This window comes from Chlorocebus sabaeus, chromosome 13 (assembly GCF_047675955.1).
Source record: "Chlorocebus sabaeus isolate Y175 chromosome 13, mChlSab1.0.hap1, whole genome shotgun sequence".
NCBI lineage: Eukaryota > Metazoa > Chordata > Mammalia > Primates > Cercopithecidae > Chlorocebus > Chlorocebus sabaeus.
The window spans coordinates 49,219,217-49,243,959 of record NC_132916.1 but is presented as its reverse complement, the minus strand read 5'-3'; the positions used below and the strand labels follow the sequence as shown (position 1 = coordinate 49,243,959).

The following is a 24,743-nucleotide window of genomic DNA, read 5'->3' as shown; positions in this document are numbered from 1 at the left end:
AAGAACTGCTATCACCTCCTCTACCTCCCAAAGAATATTTTTTTCATTTTCGTAAGTTCAATGACCATCCCCTTCACTGCCCCCAATATTGATGACTTCCAGCAAATCACTCCTGAGTCATGTTTTCTAGACATCTCTGATGCCCTAACGGGTCTTCAAACTTAACACTATCAACATATTTCAAACTGAATTAATTTTCCGTTTCCCAAACCTGCTCCTCCTCTTCCAGACATAGTCAATTTTACCCCTCCTTTCTGCCCATTGTCCACCACTTACCCCATGTTTTACTTCAACTATATTCTTTTTTACTCCCCCATGCCCTTCTCAGTACCCAGGGTTGCTCATTCTGCTCTCTTTGCCTAATAATAATAACCATCATAATCCTTTCCAGTATGTATCATACATGGTGCTAAGCAATTTATATGTGTGATCTTATTTAATTCTTACTACATTCTTATGACATAGGTACTATTACTATCCCCAGTTAAAGACGTGGAAACAATACTCAAGGTGACAGAGCTAATATGTGACAGGCTGAGAGTTTAATTCCAGTTTGAAAGCAGTGCTCTGACCTGCCTTTCCCACCTTGGTAAGTGCAACATCTCAAGGCTTGATGTGTTTACTCTTACATGAATTCTTCAACAAATATATTTTGAGTGCACCCTCTACCAGACATAGTGCTTGACACAGGTTATCAGCAGTGAATGAAGTGAATTTGGACCTGGACTCCTAGAGACCAGTTAGAAAGAGAAACTTAAAGCAAATAACCACAAACATATATCATAAAATCCCAGGTGATAATTGCTATAGTGAAAAGCTTTCGGTGTGGGTGATGTGTCTGTCTCCAGGCATCACATGAGGACATTAGAGTCACAACTTCAACATTTTTTATTTCTCCATCATTAACTTGTTCTCTTATTGATATGTGGTTGCTGTTGCACTGATAAATTATAGGAACTATTCAGGTTAGAAATTGGATTTCTAGTTGGAAATTGAAGTCAATTTTGTAGAAATGGAATAGTAAGCCTTTTTGGCATCATGACAAGAGTTTTAGGGAGAAGAAGACAGAAATACTATGAGTGAAAAAGTGAGACTGGATTTGACAAAAGGCAAGGTTGTCTGAATGTAAATCTCTCAATTCACAAATGCACTTGTTCTATTTGATATAGTATGAGTTTGACAATGTTCAGAACATAATATAAAGCTCTATTTACTCAAATTTTTGCCAGAAGGGAATTGTTGGGTATTGGGCCTAGAAGAATGGACAGGTAGGAGCTCTAGTTACTGCTTATTGTTATATTCTTTTTACCCTTTATCCATCTGCCGAGTATAAACAATTTGACAAGTGGTCTTTACAAAAATTAAAACCCCCAAATATGATATTTTAGGTCTCAAACTTCATGTGAGAAGCACTAACGCAGCTATAAAACAGTTATAATATTTTCAAATAGCTGAACTGACGGCAAAGGCCATAATAAATTTTCAAAGAATGGCATCTTGGATCAAGATACTGTGAATCAATGACTCAGAATAATATTAAAATAAACATTACAAGGGTTTTATCAATAGATACAAACCCACTTAAGCCTGTAAACATTACTATAAAGAGATGTTAAATTGCACAGACAATAGCAGCAATCTTTTTTTTTTTTTTTCTGTTTCTGTTGCCTTATGATGCAATGTATTGTGTGTGAGTACTTAAATTCACTCCTCTTAAAGTTACAATAAATGACACCAATTTGGAACTACCTTATTCTATTGGGGAAACTGAATTTTTAAAAATACTGCAAAATAAAAAATGTTCACCTGTTCATCGCAAAGAACAAAGATCTTACTCTCAGTACAGGATGCCATACTGGGCCCATGAATTTCACAGTTGGTTGGCTGGGGTATCCATGTCAGTGCTCTCCTTATCTATAATACCCAGACAGGTATGGGCATGTAAACCAAGCAGTTAATGTTAATGTAGACCACAGAGTTTCATGATGAAAAATGTTATATAAACTTTACACTAAAAGAAGTAAAAATTATTGCTTCAGGAATTACTTGAATCATCGCTAGAACTTTGTACAACATAGATCAAGGAGATTACGGACTTCTGTTATCGATCTTCTCTTCTACACTAGTAAGGAAGAGTAACAAAAATAATCATCCTCAAATTCTGTGGTAGTTTTACTCTTTTGAAATTTGCTGAACTTTCATTTTATAGTGTAATGAGATTTCCACCTCACACCCACTGCTGAGGATCTTAACTGCTTCATAATCAACATTTATTGTGTTGTTGAATTCCTCCTCACACCAAAGCAAATTTTTCTTTTCCTCTACTAATTGAAAGGAGTCAGTTGAGTTTAACAAATTTAAGATGTTGATCCATTTGCCCCAGCTTCCCTTCTTACCCACAACAAATCGATAGACATTGGAGAAGCCTGACCTCTGGGAAATGTTATCAGAATAGCATCGGATCACTCAAAATTATATAAATATAGAATCTTCTATTTGTCAATTTTTACACATTTCACTCTCAGTACATGTGTACTGTGATACATTACACTCATCACAACATGATTTTGGTGATTTTAGATGAAATGAGATATAAAACATTTCACTGTTGCCATAATTTTGACTGAAATTATAACTCTATTATCCATTTCATGAAAACAACACATTTAAAAATTACTCAATTATTCCCACTCTAACTCAATTTTGTACATGTTTTAATTACCGCAATTTTAAAAATTAGTATAGTCTGAGTTTCTATATATCAAATATTAGAAAAAAATTGAATATCCTAATTTATGGAATTACAAGCCCTTCTAAATTCCTGTTCTTATACAGTAACACACAACTGCAATAAAAATAACTTAACATAATCTAATGATATATAGCATGATATAAAAGTATTCTATTAATGTTCAGTTAGCTTTCAACAGCACTGTAGGGCAATACTTTAGTTATACAATTTTGTAACCTCAAAAATAATGCTTTTTATAGAAGGGAAAAAAAGGATTTTATTCTAACAGTTATACCTGATAGAGAATGGCCTATATAAAAACAGTAAATTAACTATGAGAGTCAAGCAGTTTCAAAGGACGACTCATGAAGAAGCTTTGATTAATCTACAAATACTGTAGCTTATCACTGCAACAGCAGAGGAAACTACCTGCTAAACAATGGTCCCCTCAAAGCTACAAGATGAATAATGTAACCGCTGCTCTCAAGAAAGGGAACGTGACCAGAAACTTACCTTAAATGGAGAGGACTTCAAACAGCCTTTGAAACCACTTCATCCTGCCATTTTGCTGTAATGACAAGGATGAAAACTACTGCCACAGCCTCACTGGTTTTCTGCTTCATTTACTGCAAAGATTCTCTGCTGTGGATTAGTCACCTGGTGAGGCTCAAAACTTTGGAAGACAATTGTTCTGGGGTGGGCCTGGGGCACTGGTGTGTCATGAAAGCCCTTGGGTGATTCTAATACACAATCAGGGCTATGAAGCAAGGCTCTGCTGCCACAGTTGTTGCCTTGGTTTCCCAGGCTTCTGTCTGGCCCTCTTGTGATAGCTTCTATGAATGCTGCCAGATGACATTTCTCTAATTCTCTAATGCTTACAGAGTTAAATCCAAAGTTCTGCGCAAACTGCACAAGACTCAACATGATCTGCTCTTATCTGCTTGATCAGCTGCCTCTCCCCTACTCTCCACCAGCTCTAGAAGCACTTGATTGCAACAAGCCTGGCCTTAGCCTCAGGGGCCATGCACTTACTCATTCCTTGCTTTGAAATGCTCACCATGTTTATCAGTCTGGAGAACTGCACCTCCTCTGTGAAGCCATTCCTGACATCCTAGAGCCCAATCCTCCTTTGAGTGTTCTCAAAGCATCCTATATGTACACAGTTTTGTGTTTTTTTCTAATCATATTGGACGGTCATTTTTAGAACACATGTCTCTCCCATCTTCATTAGACTTTTTTGAAGCAGGGACTATATCACATTTGCTCTATAGGCCCCAAACAGCACACTGCCTAGCATATACAATATTCTGTATTTGTTGAATAAATGAATGATATCATTTATACTATTTTTACCTATTATAGATAGAGCAAGAGGAGACTTACATTGGGACCACTGGAAAAAAATCAAGTCCATAATAATAAAGAAAAAGTCTTAGTATTTATTTAGTATTTGGTAGTAGTAACTATTATTAAAGATCAGCCTTCCAATGAGGTTACTAGATTAATTTTCAACATGGTTAAAGTCAAAGACAAAACTGTAATTAATTCCTTAAGAGTGCGCTCTTATCATCAGCCTCCCCAAACCATATGCTTTCAGAATGATGGCCAATAAATGCTCACCTTCAGCTCCGTAAAGAAACCCCCTTAATGCCCACCACAAGTGGATCTAATCTGGCTGCTTCTGCTATGTGACGTCTAACCCACAACTCTGGTGAAAATGCTTACTTTGTATTTGCTTTCTGATCTGGAAGGGGTGGGAATATGTCCTTTTTTCTTGAAGGTTGTAAAGTGCTTGCACTGAGGACATGGCTTGGTGCTGGAATCAATACGGCCAAGTTCCAAGAAGTACTTATACTTGATGGAGTCTTCATGCGTTAAGTTATAGACAACAGTTGTTTCTTCCAAGAATTCAAAACACTCTGTGATGGGGCATTTGATTTCTACTTGGCCAAGTTGTACCTGCATGATGGAAGAGCAGATGGAAGGAAAAAAAAGTCACTGGTTATTTTCTTTCTTTCTTTTTTTTTTTTTTTTGTATACAGTATTACTTATTTCATGACTGCAATAAAGGATTGTGTGCAATTTTTAAGATAACATAATCAATGTTAATCACCTTGATACCTGCTTTCGGCAATACCAAAATAATCACTATATAATGTTTCCGAAATGATTTATAGGGCATTTAAGTCTTCTCTGATTATTGTTTTTGTGACAAGAAATGGACCTAAGCCACAGGCTCACCAAAGAAGCAAATGATCATCTCATGTTTCTGGAAACTGCAAGGTTACACAGCATTCAGATGATGCACCGACTGCAAGAACTGCAGGGTCAGGCAGCATTTAGACAACATGCCAACTAAAAGGTGTTTCATATTTTTCAACATCACTGCAGAATACTTCAGCACTAAACTCTGGGCACATTTTACTATTTTAAAAGGACTAAAGAGATTCTGTAATGTAGAATGCCTAATAGTTTAAAAAATGTTACAAAAAATAACTGTTTTTTCCTCTGACCCTTCTGTGTTAAGAACATAAAGTAAGTAGTTCCTATATAATGAGAATCATAGGAACAAGTAAGAAAATGAAACCAGCTACAACAGTGTCAAAAAATCCTTATGAAATCTGGCTACTACTGAGATAATTTACAAAATTAATGTATTCAAAGGACTATGGTGCTAGATTAGGAGAGAAGGGAGGATACATCAAAACGCGACATTTAGTATGTGGTATGGAGTACTAGATATGGTTAGCATTAAATATTACAATAAAAGATTACAGCACAAAGTATGGACACAACTAATTTTTAAATGATTAAAATAAACAACTTTGAAATAATGAGTAGCTAGAGTGTTTTTCGTAAGTGGTGAACAATAACTCTTTATATTCATGACATTACAATCTCTTTTGTCCATCCTAATGTAGTAAAGGGAGGCACTAAAAACTCCAGATGACAAACAACACCAAACCCTTTCTGTTTTATTTGGGTGAATCTGACATTCTCAGAAAGCAAAGCATACACACTTGCAGTAGAAAAGTATGCTACGTAGACTCAGGTAGGAATAGGAGAAAGCCACGCAGTTTGGGGAAAGAAAAACACCACAGAGAGCAGTTAAAAAAAGAAAACTAAATTCATAGTAACTGTTAACAGTGCTATTTATCTGGCACAAACTTGAGGTAAGGTAGTTAAGAAGTTGCAGGCCGACATGTTGAATATCAGTAAAGAGCATGAGCTAAGCTGAAAGCAAAATGAAAGAGGCTGGCTTTGGATAATTCTCCTTATTAGTATTGACCTGTTAAAAGTATAAACTGTTGCATAATTTTATGCTACTATTGTACAAAACACGGCCCAGAGAGGATTTAAAAATATGTGCCCATTTTTTTCTACTTTTTCTGATGAGTCTGCTCACAGTCCCAATCAGATTTTATTATTCATGTTACAGTGTTATGACGCTATTATAATTCAAATTATGTTTTAGAATAAATTATTTTGTTCTGCCTCAAGACAAAAATTCTCAGGAGATTTTTGTGTAGATAAAAACCCCTGTGTAACATACTAAGAACCTGGTTTAATGAAGTATAGAACTTAAGCATTAAAAAATGACAAAATGTTTCCTCTTTTAATATTCTGTAGACATTTATCGAGCACGATTCTGAGGCAGGTACGGGCTAGGTACTGAAGGTTTCCAGGTGCAGGTCAGTAAAGAGGGAATCAGGATGCAAAATGGTGAGTACAAAGTGTCAGGAGAAGTACAGTAATCTCAGACTTGGGGGGATCCGAAGAGGTTTCTTGGAAGAAGTGAGGTTTCAAGTGAGAGCTTAAGACTAGCAGGATTTAGCCAAACAAAGGTGAGAAGGGGTTCCAAGCAGACAAAAGAGACAACTTGGGCAAAGGCCTGGAGGAAAGAGAACACAGCACTAGCATACCCCAAATGCACATGCATCTGAACTTAAAAGATCACAGCCTTGGGACGGCTCTTAAAGATGAGCAGCAGCCTGGACCACAAAGTGTGAGTAAGGAAAGATGAGGCTGTTATGTAAAGATGAACCAGCTTGGACCAGAGCACAAGGGCCGAGCATGAAGCCGTCTTAGGAGTCTGTATGTTTTTCCTATTTAAATAGAAAACTATGCAGTTTTCAGAATGTAAAAGATAGTTTTTTTTAAGTCCACAGAAAACGGGCTTACCTGGGCCACGAGGGGCACTTGTTATTGGGCAGCAGTACATTTTTGTGATTAAGAGCCTGAATTTTTTATTGTCAGGTCAGTGTTCGAATCCAGCCTTCCTCACCTATGAGTTTATTTTAACTATATAAATGATAACAATGGAGGCAGCAATTTCACAGCCACTCAGGAATGACCAGGTATTATGGAAACTGAATGCAGTTTAGGGACTAGAACAATCCAAGGCAGCTAAAGAGGGCAGGTTGTCTTGATACTCCTTCAGCAGTGGGTATTTATTACTCAACCACATCAGGATACCATCCAACATCCAATCAAACGCTTACTTTTCTACTGCAGTATTGCTCAAATCTGCAAACCTATTCAATTTCCATAGAATATATTACTTCCTCTAGATTTCATACCCTCTGCATTGACAATTCCTTCCCTTCCCTTCTTTCTCAAGGCTCCAAAATCCCTATCCTACTACATTGAACCAAAGACCTCATATTTTATTGAACACATAGAAGCAATCAGATGCATATTCCCATACCTACCCACTACCAGCTCTAGCAATTTACATCTCTGTTTTCTGTCTTCCCTCTATAGAGGGCTGAATCTATTTCCAGAACAACTGTATACGAGTCTCTTAAAGTGTCTGTAAAGTGTCTGTTGGGCATTCCAGTTTCCTGGCCCACTCAAGGCCTACAGAACTGGGATCATTGTTGACAAGCCAGTAATTGGCAGTTTGGAACAGCTACTCATACAATCATTCTTCTTCATACTAACAATATCCTCTTTTTCAAAATACAGTGTTACTCATCACCTATGCAATCTCTTGGCCTCTACATGCATATATTTTTCAGAAAATTGTCCTCAAAAGATCACTAGCAAACAACTAATTATGATTAAGTGAAGTACACTTTTTCACGTGTTCAGCAAGGTATGTATTTCATCAATTCAAGAATGCATTTTAAAAGCACGTTTTAATTTCTTGAAAGTCAAGTTTTTTTTATAATCAAAAGAAATTAGTATTGTACGTAGTTTACTTGGCAGTGTTTTTATTTTCTTGGTGGTGCATAACCAAATACTGCATCCTACTATTGATCACATCTTTGATTTCAGTGAAATGTGGTTTCTGTGAGCTAAGTAGTGTGATAGACTTCTGGAGAGATAAGAGGAGAGAGAAACACAGGGTTTCTACTGGAGGAAATGAATAATAAACAAGCAAATAAACAAGGCAGATTGTAACCTGTGTTATGAATGAACTACACATCATGGAAGCAATCTCTAAGGAAATGACAACCTGAGTTGAGAACTGAAAGGCCTGTCATGCAGAGAACATGGGGAAGAGACAGCAAATAAAGGAAACAAGAACATTGGCTCCAGCCAGAAGGTGTCTGATGTGCCTCTGCTCAGAGCACAGAACTCAGTGACAAAAATACATACTACAGGAAGGAGAGAACAGTATGAGATGAAGTTGGAGTTAGGCAGAAGACAGATCACATGGACCTTGTTGGTCATGGTAAAAGGTCTGTATTACAGACAACACGAATCACTGGTTTTAAGAGGAGGACTGACAAGCTCTTCTTGGAGAAGAGACTGTAGAGGAATAAAAGTGAAGGCTGGGAGAATTATGGAAGTCTGGATTCAATGACTCTTCCCACAAGTGATGTCTAACTGTTACAGGCAGTTGATGGACGACTGAGAGGTAACAAGATACAGGGTGTATTTTGGAAGTGGAATCAATGAGATTTTTAAAAATTGACAAAAATGTTATGTATTTATGGTATACAACATGAGGTTTTAATATATACATACAGATAATATATATTAATCAAGCAAATTAATAAATGCATTACTTCACTGCTAATTTTTTAACAGAAGTAAGAACAAAGATCATTAATAGGAGTGGTGAGAGAGTGCATCCTTGTCTTGTGCTAGTTTTTAAAGGGAATGTTTCCAGCTTTTGCCCATTCAGTATGATATTGGCTATGGGTTTGTCATAAATAGCTCTTATTATTTTGAGATGTTACATCAATACCTAATTTATTGAGAGTTAACATGAAGGAATGTTGAATTTTATCAGAGGCCTTTTCTGCATCTATTGAGATAATCATGTGGTTTTTGTCACTGATTCTGTTTATGTGATTGATTACATTTATTGATTTGCATATGTTGAATCAGTCTTGCATCCCAGGGATGAAGCTGACTTGATCGTGGTGGGTAAACTTTTTGGTGTGCTGCTGGATTTGGTTTGCCAGTATTTTATTGAGGATTTTCGCATCCATGTTCATAAGGGATTTTGGCCTGAAGTTTTCTTTTTTTGTTGTGTCTCTGCCAGGTTTTGGAATCAGGATGATGCTGGAATCATAAAATGAGTTAGGGAGGAGTCCCTCCTTTTCAATTGTTTGGAATAGTTTCAGAAGGAATGATATTAGCTCCTCTGTACCTCTGGTAGAATTCAGCAGTGAATCCGTCTGGTCCCAGGCATTTTTTTGTTGGTAGGCTATTAATTACTGCCTCTATTTCAGAACTTGTTATTGGTCTATTCAGGGATTCGACTTCTTCCTGGTTTAGTCCTGGGAGGGTGTATGTATCCAGGGATTTATCCATTTCTCCTAGATTTTCTGGTTTATTTATGTAGAGGTGTTTATAGTATTCTCTGACGGTAGTTTCTATTGCTGTGGGATCAGTGGTGATATTCCCATTATCATTTTTATTGTGTCTATTTGATTCCCCTCTCTTTTCTTCTTTATTAGTCTACCTAGTGGTCTATCTATTTTGTTAATTTTTTCAAAAACACACCTCCTGGATTCATTGATTTTTTTGAAGGTTTTTTCATGTCTCTATCTCCTTCAATTCTGCTCTGATCTTAGTTATTTCTTGTCTTCTGTTAGCTTTTGAATTTGTTTGCTCTTGCTTTTCTACAGTTGTGATGTTAGGGTATTGATTTCAGATCTTTCCAGCTTTCTGATGTGGGCATTTAGTGCTCTGAATTTCCCTCTAAACGCTGCTTTAGCAGTGTTCCAGAGATTCTGGTATGTTGTCTCTTTGTTATCACTGGTTTCAAAGAACTTCTTGATTTCTGCCTTAATTTTGTTATTTACCCAGGAGTCATTCAGGAGCAGGTTGTTCAATTTCCATGTAGTTGTGTGGTTTTGAATGAGTTTCTTAATCCTAAGTTCTAATTTGATTGCACTATGGTCTGAGAGACTGTATGTTATGATTTCAGTTCCTCGGCATTTGCTGAGGAATGTTTTACTTCCATTTATGTGGTTGATTTTAGAATAAGTGCCATGTGGCACTAAGACAAATGTATATTCTGTTGATTTAGGGTAGAGAGTTCTGTAGATGACTACTACGTCCACTTGATCCAGAGCTGAGTTCAAGTCCTGGATGATCTTGTTAATTTTCTGTCTTGTTGATTGGTCTAATATTGATAATGTGGTGTTATAGTCTCCCACTATTATTGCGTGGGAGTCTAAGTCTCTTTGTAGATCTTTAAGTACTTGTTTTATGAATCAGGGTGCTCCTGTATCGGGTGCATATATATTTAGGACAGTTAGCTCTTCTTGTTGCATTGATCCCTTTACCAATATGTAATGCCCTTCTTTGTCTTTTTTTGATCTTTGTTGGTTTAAGGTCTGTTTTATCAGAGACTAGGATTGCACCCCCTGCTTTGGTATATGCATCCCAGAACTTAAAGTAAAATTTTTTTAAAAAAGAAAAAAAAAATGTGGTACATATGCATCATGGAATACTATGCAGCCATAAAAAGGAATGAGGCCATGTCCTTTATAGGGACATGGATGGAGCTGGAAGGTATTATCCTCAGAAAAGTAAAGCAGGAACAGAAAACCAAACATCACATGTTCTCACTTATAAGTGGGAGCTGAACAACAAGAACACAAGGACACAGCAGGGGTGGGGGGCAAGAGGGAACAACACATACTGGGCCTGTCAGGGGATGGGGTGGAGGGAGGGAGAGCATTAGGAAAAACAGCTAATGCATGTGGGGCTCAGTACCCAGGTGACGGGTTTATAGTTGCAGCAAACCACCCTGGCACATGTTTACCTATGCAACAAATCTACACATCCTGCACATGTATCCCAGAACTTAAAAAATTAAATTAGAAAAGAAAGATCATTAATACACCAAAAAAAAAACTTGTATCAAGCTCCTAACAATAGGATAGGTAATATAAAAGTTCACAGTATAAAGTGAATTAAGCCATGAATCCTGCCTTCATAGACCTTGAGAATGTAGTAATTAAACTGGTATTGATAGTCTTCTAGCAAATGGGATTTGTTGGTATTAATTCATCTAATATTTACCCAATAATTTAAAAAACTTTTTATTAGGGATAATTAAAAGTATATGTGAAGGTTGGCAGATTAGCATTATGAATCCTTAAACAGCCATCCTCTAGCTTACATTGTCAACTTATAGCCAATCTTATTTCTTCGATACCCTGAGTAATACGGCCCTCCCATGTTATTTTCAAGAAAATACCAGATATCATGTCATTTCATTCATAAATATTTCAGTATGGGGCTAAAAAATTAAGAAGTCTTTTTAAAACCATAACTATGATACTATATATCTCCAAAAATGTCAATTTTTTAGTATCAAGTTAACATTCTAAATAACATATCATCTAACTTCTGTTTACTGGATTTTATCTATTAAGTACTTAAAGATATTTTGCTGCTCTGTGTGTTCAATGTTAATACAACTATTTATACCACTGAAAAAGATGCTCTTCAGTTTTTCTGAACAAAAACATTTCCAACCTTGAAAGAAAAATATTGCTTAACTCTAAAGGCATCTATAAGGCATCATTAAGAGACACTATTATCCACTTAACATTCAAGCTACATGGCTAATTTGCCACCTGGGAGAACTCAAAAGTAACTTAATGACTCAGGTGATGAAGACCTTTGGAAAAGTGGCAGACTAATTAATTAAATTCTCCAAAGAAAAGGATGAGAAAAAGTACAAATCTTGGGCCTCATTGCTCAATTTATCAAATGTGTGGTTTATGACTCTGATCATGGTTTTAAGTGTTGGTCATGACAGTTTACAAGGTGCTTTGGATTTTGCTCATTTGATACTAGAGGATTTCATATGTCCTCTGTTTTGAAAAATGGAAACATGTTAATATGACAGAGAGAAAAGAATACTGTAACGAAAGCGGTAACAATAATCACAAAATATACATAGATCTACTACAGGCAAAGCACAGCTCCAGGTAGTTGGTGTGGATTAATTACTTTGAGGTGCACCATGGGGGCAGATTGATTTCAGACTCACTGATGTCCCCAGCACTTTACTCATCAGTGATTATGGGAAGGTGCCTGCTCTACTGACACATATGAGTTTTTGTTTATTCAGAAGCTAGTACAGGGCTTAGTGCTAGATGCCTTTGAATTTTTCTAAAAATGATTTTAAAAATCCAGTCAAAAATTCTAGAAATCTCTTAACTCTAAGAAAGATAAATACAGTACAAAAAAAAACACATTTAAGTACATCAACTAAAAGTGATATACCAAACACACAGTAACAAGAAGCAACCAGAGCAAAAGGCATATTCCCAAGTAGAAAACTTCAGCCTCAAGTGCCTTGCTGGTCGCTTGTTGTTTAAAAGCTACTTAGTTTTTGGTATTTTGATACAACAGCCTGAATAGACTACTACTCTTGATCTAGAAAAATAAAGCTGTAAAACTATTTCTGCCAGAAATAAGACTGATCATAAAGCTACAGGAATTACATTAGTATGACAGTAGCACAAGGATAGATCATAGAACAATGGAACAGAAAAGAGAATAGAACAAAACCACTTCCATATGAACACTACAGAGCAGTGGGGAGGGTGCTTTTTTTTTTAATAAATTGTGCTGTTGGTTTAATATCCATTAAAAAAATCAGTCTTGAAGAATCGCCACACTGTCTTCCACATTGGTTGAACTAATTTACACTCCTACCAACAGTGTAAAAGCATTCCTATTTCTCCACATCCTCTCCAGCATCTGTTGTTTCCTGGCTTTTTAATCGCCATTAATCACCATTCTAACTGGCATGAGATGGTATCTCATTGTGGTTTTGATTTGCATTTCTCTAATGACCAGTGATGATGAGCATTTTTTCACATTTGTTGGCTGCATAAATGTCTTCTTTTAGGAAGTGTCTGTTCATATCCTTCACCTACTTTTTGATGGCTTTTTTTTCTTGTAAATTTGTTTAAGTTACTTCTGGCTTCTGGATATTAGCCCTTTGTCAGATGGATAGATTGCAAAAATTTTCTCCTACTCTGTAGGGTGCCTGTTCACTCTGATGATAGTTTCTTTTGCTGTGCAGAAGTTCTTTAGTTTAATTAGATCCCATTTGTCAATTTTGGCTTTTGTTGCAATTGTTTTTGGATCTGGAATGAGGAATACCATTTGACCCAGAAATCCCATTACTGGGTATATACCCAAAGGATTATAAATCATTCTAGTATGAAGACACATGTACACGTATGTTTATTGCAGCACTATTCACAATAGCAAAGACTTGGAACCAACCCAAATGCCCATCAATGAGAGACTGGATAAAGAAAATGTGGCACATACATAGCATGGAATAATATTCAGCCATGAAAAAGAATGAGTTCATGTCCTTTGCAGGGACATGGATGAAGCTGGAAACCATCATTCTCAGCAAAGTAACACAAGAACAGAAAACCAAACACCGCATGTTCTCACTCATAAGTGGGAGTCGAATGATTAGAACACATGGACACATCACACACCGAGGCATGTCAGAGGTTAGGGAGCAAGGGGAGGGATAGTATTAGGAGAAATCACTAATGCATACGGGGCTTAAAGCCTAGATGATGGGTTGATGGGTGCAGCAAACCACCATGGAACAAGTATACCTATATAACAATCCAGCACATTCTGCACATGTATCCCAGAACTTAAAATATAATAAAATAAATACACAAATAAAAGCAAAATTGAAAAAAAAAACTTTAACAGATGAGGAGCTGCAAAACACACACACACACACACGCGCACACACACAAATCAGTCTTGACTTTTACTTCAAACCAGGTAGACTGAAACTGTAAATATAAAAGGTGAATGAAAAAGTTTCTAAAGATAATAAAAAAGAATATCTTAGGGGCATGCCCAAGATGGCCAAATAGGAACAGCTCCAGCCTCCAGCTCCCAGTGTGAGCAACACAGAAGATGGGTGATTTCTGCATTTTCAACTGAGGTGCAGACGGACACCTCACACCTCACACAGCAGGGTACACCCCTGAGACAAAGCTTCCAGAGCAAGAATCAGACAGCAACACTTGCCGTTCAGCAATATTCTATCTTCTGCAGCCTCCACTGCTGATACCCAGGCAAACAGGGTCTGGAGTGGACCTCAAGCAAACTCCAACAGACCTACAGCTGAGGGTCCTGATTGTTAAAAGGAAAACTAACAAACAGAAAGGACACCCACACCAAAACTCCATCAGTACATCACCATCATCAAAGACCAAAGGCAGATAAAACCACAAAGATGGGGAAAAAGCAGTTCAGAAAAGCTGGAAATTTAAAAACCAGAACACATCTCCCCCTCCAAAGGAACGCAGCTCATTGCCAGCAATGGAACAAAGCTGGAGGGAGAATGACTTTGACGAGTCGAGAGAAGACAGCTTCAGTCAATCAAATTTCTCAGAGCTAAAGGAGGAACTATGTAACCAGTGCAAAGAAACTGAAAACCTGGAAAAAAGATTTGATGAATGGCTAACTAGAATAACCAATGTAGAGAAGTCCTTAAAAGAACTGATAGAGATGAAAACCATAACACGAGAACTACGTGACAAATGCACAAGCTTCAGTAATTGACTCGATCATCTGGAAGAAAGAGTACCAGTGATTGAAGATCAAATGAATGAAATGAAGTGAGAAGAGAAGTGTAGAGAAAAAAGAGTAAAAGGAAATGAACAAAGCCTCCAAGAAATATGGGATTATGTGAAAAGACCAAATCTACGTCTGATTGGTGTGCCTGAAAGTGATGGGGAAAATGGAACCAAGTTGGAAAACACTCTTCAGGATATCATCCAGGAGAACTTCCCCAATCTAGTAAGGCAGGCCAACATTCAAATTCAGGAAATACAGAGAACCCCACAAATATACTCCTTGAGAAGAGCAACTCCAAGACACATAATTATCAGATTCACCAAAATTGAAATGAAGGAAAAAATGTTAAGGGTAGCCAGAGAGAAAGGTCGGGTTACACACAAAGGGAAGCTCATCAGACTAACAGCAGATCTCTTGGCAGAAACTCTCCGAGCCAGAAGAGAGTGGGGGCCAATATTCAACATCCTTAAAGAGAAAAGAATTTTCAACCCAGAATTTCATATCCAGCCAAACTAAGTTTCATAAGTGAAGGAGAAATAAAATTCTTCACAGACAAGCAAATGTTTAGAGATTTTGTCACCACTAGGCCTGCCCGACAAGAGATCCTGAAGGAAGCACTAAACATGGAAAGGAACAACAGGTACCAGCCATTGCAACAACATGTCAAAATGTAAAGTCCATCGATGCTAGGAAGAAACTGCATCAACTAGCTAGCAAAATAACCAGCTAATATCATAATGACAGGATCAAGTTCACACATAACAATATTAACCTTAAATGTAAATGTACTAAACGGTCCAATTAAAAGATACAGACTGTCAAATTAGATAAAGAGTCAAGACCCATCAGTTTGCTGTATTCAGGAGACCCATCTCACATACAGAGACACACATAGGCTCAAAATAAAGGGATGGAGGAAGATCTACCAAGCAAATGGTAAACCAAAAAAAAGCAGGGGTTGCAATACTAGTCTCTGATAAAACAGACTTTAAACCATCAAAGATCAAAAGAGACAAAGAAGGCCATTACATAATGGTAAAGGGATCAATTCATCAGGAAGAGTTAACTATCCCAAATATATATGCACCCAATACAGGAGCACCCAGATTCATAAAGCAAGTCCTTAGAGACTTACAAAGAGACTTAGACTCCCATACAATAATAATGGGAGACTTTAACACTCCACTGTCAACATTAGACAGATCAACGAGACAGAAAGTCAACAAGGATATCCAGGAATTGAACTCAACTCTGCACCAAGCGGACCTAATAAACATCTACAGAACTCTCCACCCCAAATCAACAGAATATACATTCTTCTCAGCACCACATCACACTTATTCCAAAATTGACCACTTAATTGGAAGTAAAGCACTCCTCAGCAAAAGTAAAAGAAAAGAAATTATAACAAACTGTCTCTCAGACCACAGTGCAATCAAACTAGAACTCAGGACTAAGAAACTCAATCAAAACCGCTCAACTACATGGAAACTGAACAACCTGCTCCTGAATGACTACTGGGTACACAACGAAATGAAGGCAGAAATAAAGATGTTCTTTGAAACCAATGAGAACAAAGATACAACATACCAGAATCTCTGGGACACATTTAAAGCAGTGTGTAGAGGGAAATTTATAGCACTAAATGCCCACAAGAGAAAGTTGGAAAGATCTAAAATTGACACCCTAGCATCACAATTAAAAGAACTAGAGAAGCAAGAGCAAACACATTCAAAAGCTAGCAGAAGGCAAGAAATAACTAAGATCAGAGCAGAACTGAAGGAGACAGAGACACAAAAAACCTTCCAAAAAAATCAATGAATCCAGGAGCCAGTTTTTTGAAAAGATCAACAAAATTGATAGACCGCTAGCAAGACTAATAAAGAAGAAAAGAGAGAAGAATCAAATAGACGCAATAAAAAATGATAAAGGGGATATCACCACTGACCCTACAGAAATACAAACGACCATCAGAGAATACTATAAACACTTCTACGCAAATTAACTAGAAAACCTAGAAGAAATGGATAATTTCCTGGACACTTACACTCTCCCAAGGCTAAACCAGGAAGAAGTTGAATCCCTAAATAGACCAATAGCAGGCTCTGAAATTGAATAATTAATAGCCTACCAACCAAAAAAAGTCCAGGACCAGAAGGATTCACAGCCGAATTCTACCAGAGATACCAGGAGGAGTTGGTACCATTCCTTCTGAAACTATTTCAATCAATAGAAAAAGAGGGAATCCTCCCTAACTCATTTTATGAGGCCAACATCATCCTGATACCAAAGCCTGACAGGGATACAACAAAAAAAGAGAATTTTAGACCCATCGATGCAAAAATCCTCAATAAAATACTGGCAAATGTTAGACCTAAAACCATAAAAAACCCTAGAAGAAAACCTAGGCAATACCATTCAGGACATAGGCATGGGCAAGGACTTCATGTCTAAAACACCAACAGCAATGGCAACAAAAGCCAAAATTGACAAATGGGATCTCATTAAACTAAAGCGCTTCTGCACAGCAAAAGAAACTACCATCAGAGTGAACAGGCAACCTACAGAATGGGAGAAAATTTTTGCAATCTACTCATCTGACAATGGGCTAATATCCAGAACCTATAAAGAACTCAATCACATTAACAAGAAAAAACAAACAACCCCATCAAAAAGTGGGCAAAAGATATGAACATACTCTTCTCAAAAGAAGACATTCATACAGCCTACAGACACATGAAAAAATGCTCATCATCACTCGTCATCAGAGAAATGCAAATCAAAACCACAATGAGATTCCATCTCACACCAGTTAGAATGACAATCATTAAAAAATCAGGAAACAACAGGTGCTGGAGAGGATGTGGAGAAACAGGAACACTTTTACACTGTTGGTGGGACTGTAAACTAGTTCAACCATTGTGGAAAACAGTGTGGCAATTCGTCAAGGATCTAGAACTAGAAAGACCATTTGACCCAGCCATCCCATTACTGGGGATATACCCAAAGGATTATAAGTCATGCTGCTATAAAGACACATGCACACGTATGTTTATTGCAGCACTATTCACAATAGCAGACTTGGAATCAACCCAAATTTCCATCAGTGACAGACTGGATTAAGAAAATGTGGCACATATACACCATGGAATACTATGCAGCCATAAAAAAGGATGAGTTTGTGTCCTTTGTAGGGACATGGATGCAGCTGGAAACCATCATTCTCAGCAAACTATCACAAGAACAGAAAGCCAAATACTGCATGTTCTCACTCATAGGTGGGAATTGAACAATGAGATCACCTGGACATAGGAAGGAGAACATCACACACCGGGTCCTATTGTGGGGAGGGGGGATGGGGGAGGGATGGCATTAGGAGATATACCTAATGTAAACGATGAGTTAATGGGTGCAGCACACCAACATGGCACATGTATACATATGTAACAAACCTGCACACTGTGCACATGTACGCTAGAACTTAAAGTATAATAATAATAATAAAATAAATCAAATAAAATATAAAAAAATAAAAAAGAGTATCTTCATGACATTGGGGAAGGGAAAGATTTCTTACACATGATATTAAAAACACCATAACATTTTGATAAATTGGATTGATTATAATTTAAATCTTTGTTTACCAATTGATACTGTTAAGAGAGAAGAGATGCAAACAAAAGTGTGAGAAGAGATTTGGAATACATAAATGACAAGTTTTGTATATCCAGAACATAAAAATAACTCCAAAGCAATGAGAAACATGCAGACAACAAACCCATAAGAAAAACAGTTGAGACTTTATGGGTACTTCATAAAAGACAATGTTCAAATGACCAGTGAGCATATGAAAATGTGTTCAACTTCATGGGTCATCAGGGAAAAGTATAATAAAACCACACTCGCATGCAATTTGGAAAGAATTGAGTTATCATAGTACTTAAAAGTTCACCAAAACAATGTTTAAATATTACAGTTAAAATAATAACTGTACAACTAATGAGACATTAATGCTTTATGAAACCAATCCAAATGTACTTTTCTACAATAATCTTTTTTACATTACTTAAAATTTTCTTCCCTTCTTACTATCTGAATGTTTGTACTCCCTTATTCTCTTATGCAAAATTTTAAATTTTTAATTCAGTTTTTAAAATAAGTTCAAAAATTATCATAGCTCATCAACCAAAAAGTATAACATAGACATACAATTATCTCTTACAACTGTCCTCTTTTCTCCATTCATCCCACAAAATGGTTGTCGTTTCCTTCCAGGAACTTGTAAAGTATATACATGAAATACAAATACACATATTTTTGTCCTTTTTTAACTTAAATATTTAACCCAAATGTTAGCTAATAATATTCACCTGGCTTTCCTTACTTGACAAAATATTTTGGAGGTAAGATATATATATATATATATATATATGGCATAAGTGTTTCCTAACTATGGTAGATATTAGATGCAGAATTGACAGTAAAACCAAATCTTTCAGTCGGTCTTGAAAATAAGGCAGATTATTGAGAATTACGGGTATAGAGTTCTACCTATCAAAATGGAATTAGGAATATTCTTTAAGTTTGTTTCTGAATACATTTGTTAGTCTCAGTTTCTATCCCACATCCTTGCACTAATGAATTGTGGATTTTCTCCTAACCCTCTTTACTGTGTGGTGGAGAAAGCAGCTGATGTGGTTTGGCTGTGTCCTCACCCAAATCTCAACTTGAATTGTATTTCTCAGAATTCCCACTTGTGGGAGGGACCCAGGGGGAGGTAACTGAATTATGGGGGGGCCGGTCTTTCCATGCTATTCTTGTGATAATGAATAAGTCTCACGAAATCTGATGGGCTTCCACTTTTGCATCTTCCTCATTTTCTCTTGTTGCTGCCATGTAAGGAGTGCCTTTCACCTCCCACCATGATGCTGAGGCCTCCCCAGACATGCAGAACTGTAAATCCAGTTAAACCTCTTTTTCTTCCCAGTCTCGAGTATGTCTTTGTCAGCAGCGTGAAAACGAACTAATATAGTAAATTGGTACCAGTAGAGTGGGGCGTTGTTGAAAAGATACCCGAAAATGTGGAACCAACTTTGGAACTAGGTAACAGGCAGAGGTTAGAACAGCTTGGAGGGCTCAGAAGAAGATAGGAAAATGTGGGAAAGTTTGGAACTTCTTAGAGACTGATTGAATGGCTTTAATGAAAATGCTAAAAGCGATATGAACAATAAGGTCCAGGCTGAGGTGGTCTCAGACGGAGATGAGAAACTTGTTGGAAATTGGAGCAAAGGTGACTCTCATTATGATTGAGCAAAGAAACTGGCAGCTTTTGCCCCTGCCCTAGAGATTTGTGGAACTTTGAACTTGAGCGAGATGATTTAGAGTATCTGGTGAAAAAAATTTCTAAGTAGCAAAGCATTTAAGAGGTGACTTAGGTGTTGTTAAAAGCGTTCAGTTTTTAAAGGGAAACAGAGCATAAAAGTTCGGAAAATTTGAAGCCTGACAATGTGATAGACAAGAAAAACCAATTTTCTAGGGAGAAATTCAAGCCAGCCGCAGAAATTCGCATACGTAGCAAGAAGCCTAATGTTAATCCCCAAGATCATGAGGAAAATGTCTCCAGGCCATGTCACAGACCTTCGTGGCAGCCCCTCGCATCACAGGCCCAGAGACCCCGGCAGAAAAAGTGGTTTCGTTGGCTGGGCCCACAGTCCCTGGGGTGTGTGCAGCTGAGGGACTTGGTGCCCTGTGTCCCAGCTGCTCCAACCATGGCTGAAAGGGGCCAATGGACAGCTCCGGCTGTGGCTTCATAGGGTGGAAGCTCCAAACCTTGGCAGCTTCCATGTGGTGTTCAGCCTGCACGTGCAAAGAAGTCAAGAACTGAGGTTTGGAAACATCTGCCTACATCTCAGAAGATGTACGGAAACACCTGGATGCCCAGGCAAAAGTGTGCTGCAGGGTCAGGGCCCTCATGTAGAACCTCTGCTAGGGCAGTGCGGGAGGAAAATGTGGGGTTGGAGCCCCTACGCAGTGTCCCTATTGGGGCACTGCCTAGTGGAGCTGCGAGAAGAGGGCCACTATCCTCCAGAACCCAGAATGGTACATCCACCGACAGCTTGCACCGTGTGCCTGGAAAAGCCACAGACACTCAATGCCAGCCCATGAAAGCAGCCAAGAGGGAGACTGTACCCTGCACAGCCACAGACGCAGAACTGCCCAAGACCATGGGAACCTACCTCTTGTATCAGCGTGACCTGGATGTGAGACCTGGAGACAAAGGAGATCATTTTGGAACTTTAAAATTTGACTGTCCCACTGGATTTCGGACTTGCATGGGTCCTGTAAACCCTTTGTTTTGGCCAATATCTCCCATTTGGAATGACTGTATTTACCCAATACCTGTATTCCCATTGTATCTAGGAAGTAACTAGCTTGCTTGTGATTTTACAGACTCTTAGGCTGAAGGGAGTTGCCTTGTCTCAGATGAAACTTTGGACTGTGGACTTTTGGTTTAATTCTGAAATGAGTTAAGACTTTGGGGGACTGTTGGGAAGGCATGACTCTTTTTGAAATGTGAGAACATGAGATTTAGAGGGGCCAGGGGCAGAATGATATAGTTTGGCTGTGCCCCCACTGAAATCTCAACCTGAATTGTATCTCTCAGAATTCCTACATGTTGTGGGAGGAACCCAGTGGGAGGTAACTGAATCATGGGAGCTGGTCTTTCCCGCGCTATTCTTGTGATAGTAAATAAGTCTCACAAGATCTGATGGATTTATCAGGGGTTTCTGCTTTTGCTTCTTCCTCATTTTCTCTTGCTGCTGCCATGTAAGAAGTGCCTTTCACCTCCCGCCATGATTCTGAGGCCTCCCTAGCCACATGAACTCTTAAATCCAATTATACCTGTTTTTCTTCCCAGTCTCCGGTATGTCTTTGTCAGCAGCATGAAAACAGAGTAACAAAGCAGCTATGTCCTAAGTAAACTAAGTCCTATGGGAATCCCACCCTACACAATGCTGTCATCAACTGAGTTAATTCACAGAAAGCAATGTTCATTTTATGTAGCTCATTTCAAAAAATTTTTTTTATTCCAAAACTTTTCATCTTCAAAACTACTTAACAGATACAACAAGATCATTTCTTATGATAGTAATTGCAAATCTGGGAGGTAATCAATGTTTGACACTTTAAAAAAATACATGTTCTACATTTTTACTAACAACATTTAAACTTTTTCCCCCTACAGATTTTGGTCTTTCAAAACTGGCAAGTATCAATGCCTTCTTAGATGTTAAACCAAGTTAACACAGTTCTTTAACAGAAATTTCAACGGAGCCTTTTCATGCCAAAACAAAGTATCTTTGTGCACCATAAACCCAGTTCTACGAATGGTCTGTTCATTACCTGGAGATTTTAGACTCAATAAAGAAAGAAATAATTTCTTCCTTCCTGGCTTCTATTCATTACTTCCAAATATAAAATGTTGTTTAGTGTAGAGGAACCATATTTTCCTTTATATCCCCCAGGAACTAAATTAAAGTGTATTTGAATATGAAAAAAGAAAAGAATACAAATGTTTTTAAAAAGCTGTCTTTGCTTTTGATGTTTAACACCTTCAAAATAGGGAGAAAACTTATTCTAGGAATATAACAATGTCTCTTAAAAGTATTACTGGATTAGAGAGGTGTCCAAAAAAGACTTCCATGCTGAAAGAATATACTCCAAACTCTTACTGCAAAGTTTGCAATTAGGTTGAAAGGGGGTTGGAATATTCAGTTTTAAACATCTTGTTATTGAAAATACATTTTAGAGAATCCTGTTCTGCTTCAACTGAGCTTTCCAATTTCTCTGGGTGATTCAAAGACAGTTAAAACTTCTTGATTTTGCTATTGGTCAACCAGGTAAATATTTTCTCACATGTTACAACTGAGATAGATCAAATGTGAAGTTTGATTGAAATAATTCACTTAAGAAAACTAGCTAAGATAAAATATATAAAAAGGCAGTAAGACGGCACATCAGAAGACTTACATAAGCAGTAAAAAAAGCCCAGTGGAACACATCACAGTAATTTAACAGAGTAAATAATAAGTAAAACTAAAAAAGAAAAAACTTATTTTAAAACGCTCTTACACCATTCTCTTTTAAGTGAAACATAGGTACAAGCGTAAAAAGAGAATAATTGCATAATATAAGCATTTTCATATAGTGCAATTTTGCATTAGTTATTATTTCCAGTTTTATTTTATGCTCTTTACACTTTTTAATACTGAATTACAATAAATTTTGTCATAATATATATTCTAGAAACATGTTTCTTTTGGAACCACACTAAGTATATACACTGAGAAACTCAGTGTGGTTCCAAAAGAAATTTTGCACTATATTCACTCAGTATAGTTCCAAAATATACACTGTATACACTATATACACTCAGTGTAGTTCCAAAAGAAATATATAACAACCTAATAAAAAAATGGGCAAAATATTTGAATAGACATTTCTCAAAAGAAGACCTACAAATGGCAAACAGGCATATGAAAAGGTACTCCTAACTTGGGGTCCTCAAATTATCTTTGTGTGTTATTCACGTGTGTATTGTTGGGAGTAGATACTCCTAGATTTTGTCATATATTTAAAGGGGTACTAAACCAAAAAAGGGGGATTAAGATAAACTAACAAACTATATTTGGCGTTAAGAATAGGACACACAGGAAACCAAAACAAACCTGGACAAATGGGATCACATTAAGTTAAAAAGCTTCTACACAGCAAAGGATATAACCAACAAAGTGAAGAGACAACCCACAGAATGGGAGAAAGTATTTTCAAACTACCCTTTGACAAGAAATTAATCACCAGAATATATAAGGAGCCCAAACAACCCTATAGGAAAAAAAATCTAATAATCCGATTAAAAAATGGCCAATGATTTGAATAAACATTTCTCAAAAAGAACACATAAAAATGGTGAACAGGCATATGAAAAGAAAGGAAGGAAGGGATATTTCCAAATATCAACATCACTGATATCAGAGAAATGCAAATCAAAACTACAAGTGATACTATCTCACCCCAGCTAAAATGACCTGTATCCAAAAGACAGGCAATAATAAATGCTGGCGAGGATATAGAAAAAAGGGAACCTTTGTACACTTTTGGTGGGAATTTAAATTAGTACAACCACTACTTCTAGGATGATTATTTCCACCTGCCTTGTCAGGAATCTCACCTCCCTCCGCTAACTTCAGACACTCAAGTTGATAAGCATGCTCAAGTTTCTCCCAATGTAAAAGCAAAAGAAAACAAAAAACTCATTAGGATTGTGTGCCTTGGTATCCACTCCTTAACCTCTTTCCATTTGCAGCCAAGCCAAATGAAAGATTATTTAATGTTCTTGTGTTCATGTCCACATTTAAAAACCCACTGCTATCTGTCTCACTTCCTCCACTTTCAGTCATTCTCTACAAAACTATCAATTACTTTCTGGTTACTAAATATCCATTTGAAGCCCTATCTTGCTGCCTGCCTCCTTTGCAGCATCTGACACTGTTGAGTTCTGTTTCTCAACAGTGACCCTAGCACATCACATTCTTGACTTTCCTGATTTCTTTCTGTCCCGTGTATCCTCCTTTGTGGATTTTCCCTGCGTCTATCCTTTAAGGCTTCCTGAGTCTCTGAGGTTGCATTTATAATGGGTTACTCTCATTGGTTAATCTTTCTGAGGGTTAGTTACTCTTCCACCCTTATGGTTTCAACTCCACACATATATATATATAGTGAAAGCTTCCACATGTTAAACACCAGTTCAGATCTCTATACTAAGCTTCTGATATCTACGTTTAATTCCCTACTTAATGTCTTCAGTCAAATACCTCAAACTCAACAGTCTAAAAACAAACTCATCACTTCCCATGACCCCTGAATGCCCACTTTCACTCAAGTTCTTTTTTTT

At 37.3% G+C, this 24,743-nt stretch overlaps 1 protein-coding gene across 2 annotated transcripts in view; it reads right to left on the bottom strand.

Annotated features, from left to right (window-relative positions):
* Nucleotides 1-24,743, bottom strand: part of RNF217 (ring finger protein 217) — a 133,991-nt gene that overhangs the window by 41,458 nt on the left and 67,790 nt on the right. The window contains exon 2 of one of the 2 annotated variants that reach the window (XM_008007169.3): nt 4,457-4,690. The exons of the other annotated variant lie outside the window; for it this stretch is intronic. Coding sequence (XP_008005360.3) covers nt 4,457-4,690 — 234 coding nt within the window. The remainder of the gene's footprint in view (nt 1-4,456; nt 4,691-24,743) is intronic. 2 annotated transcript variants of the gene reach the window in all.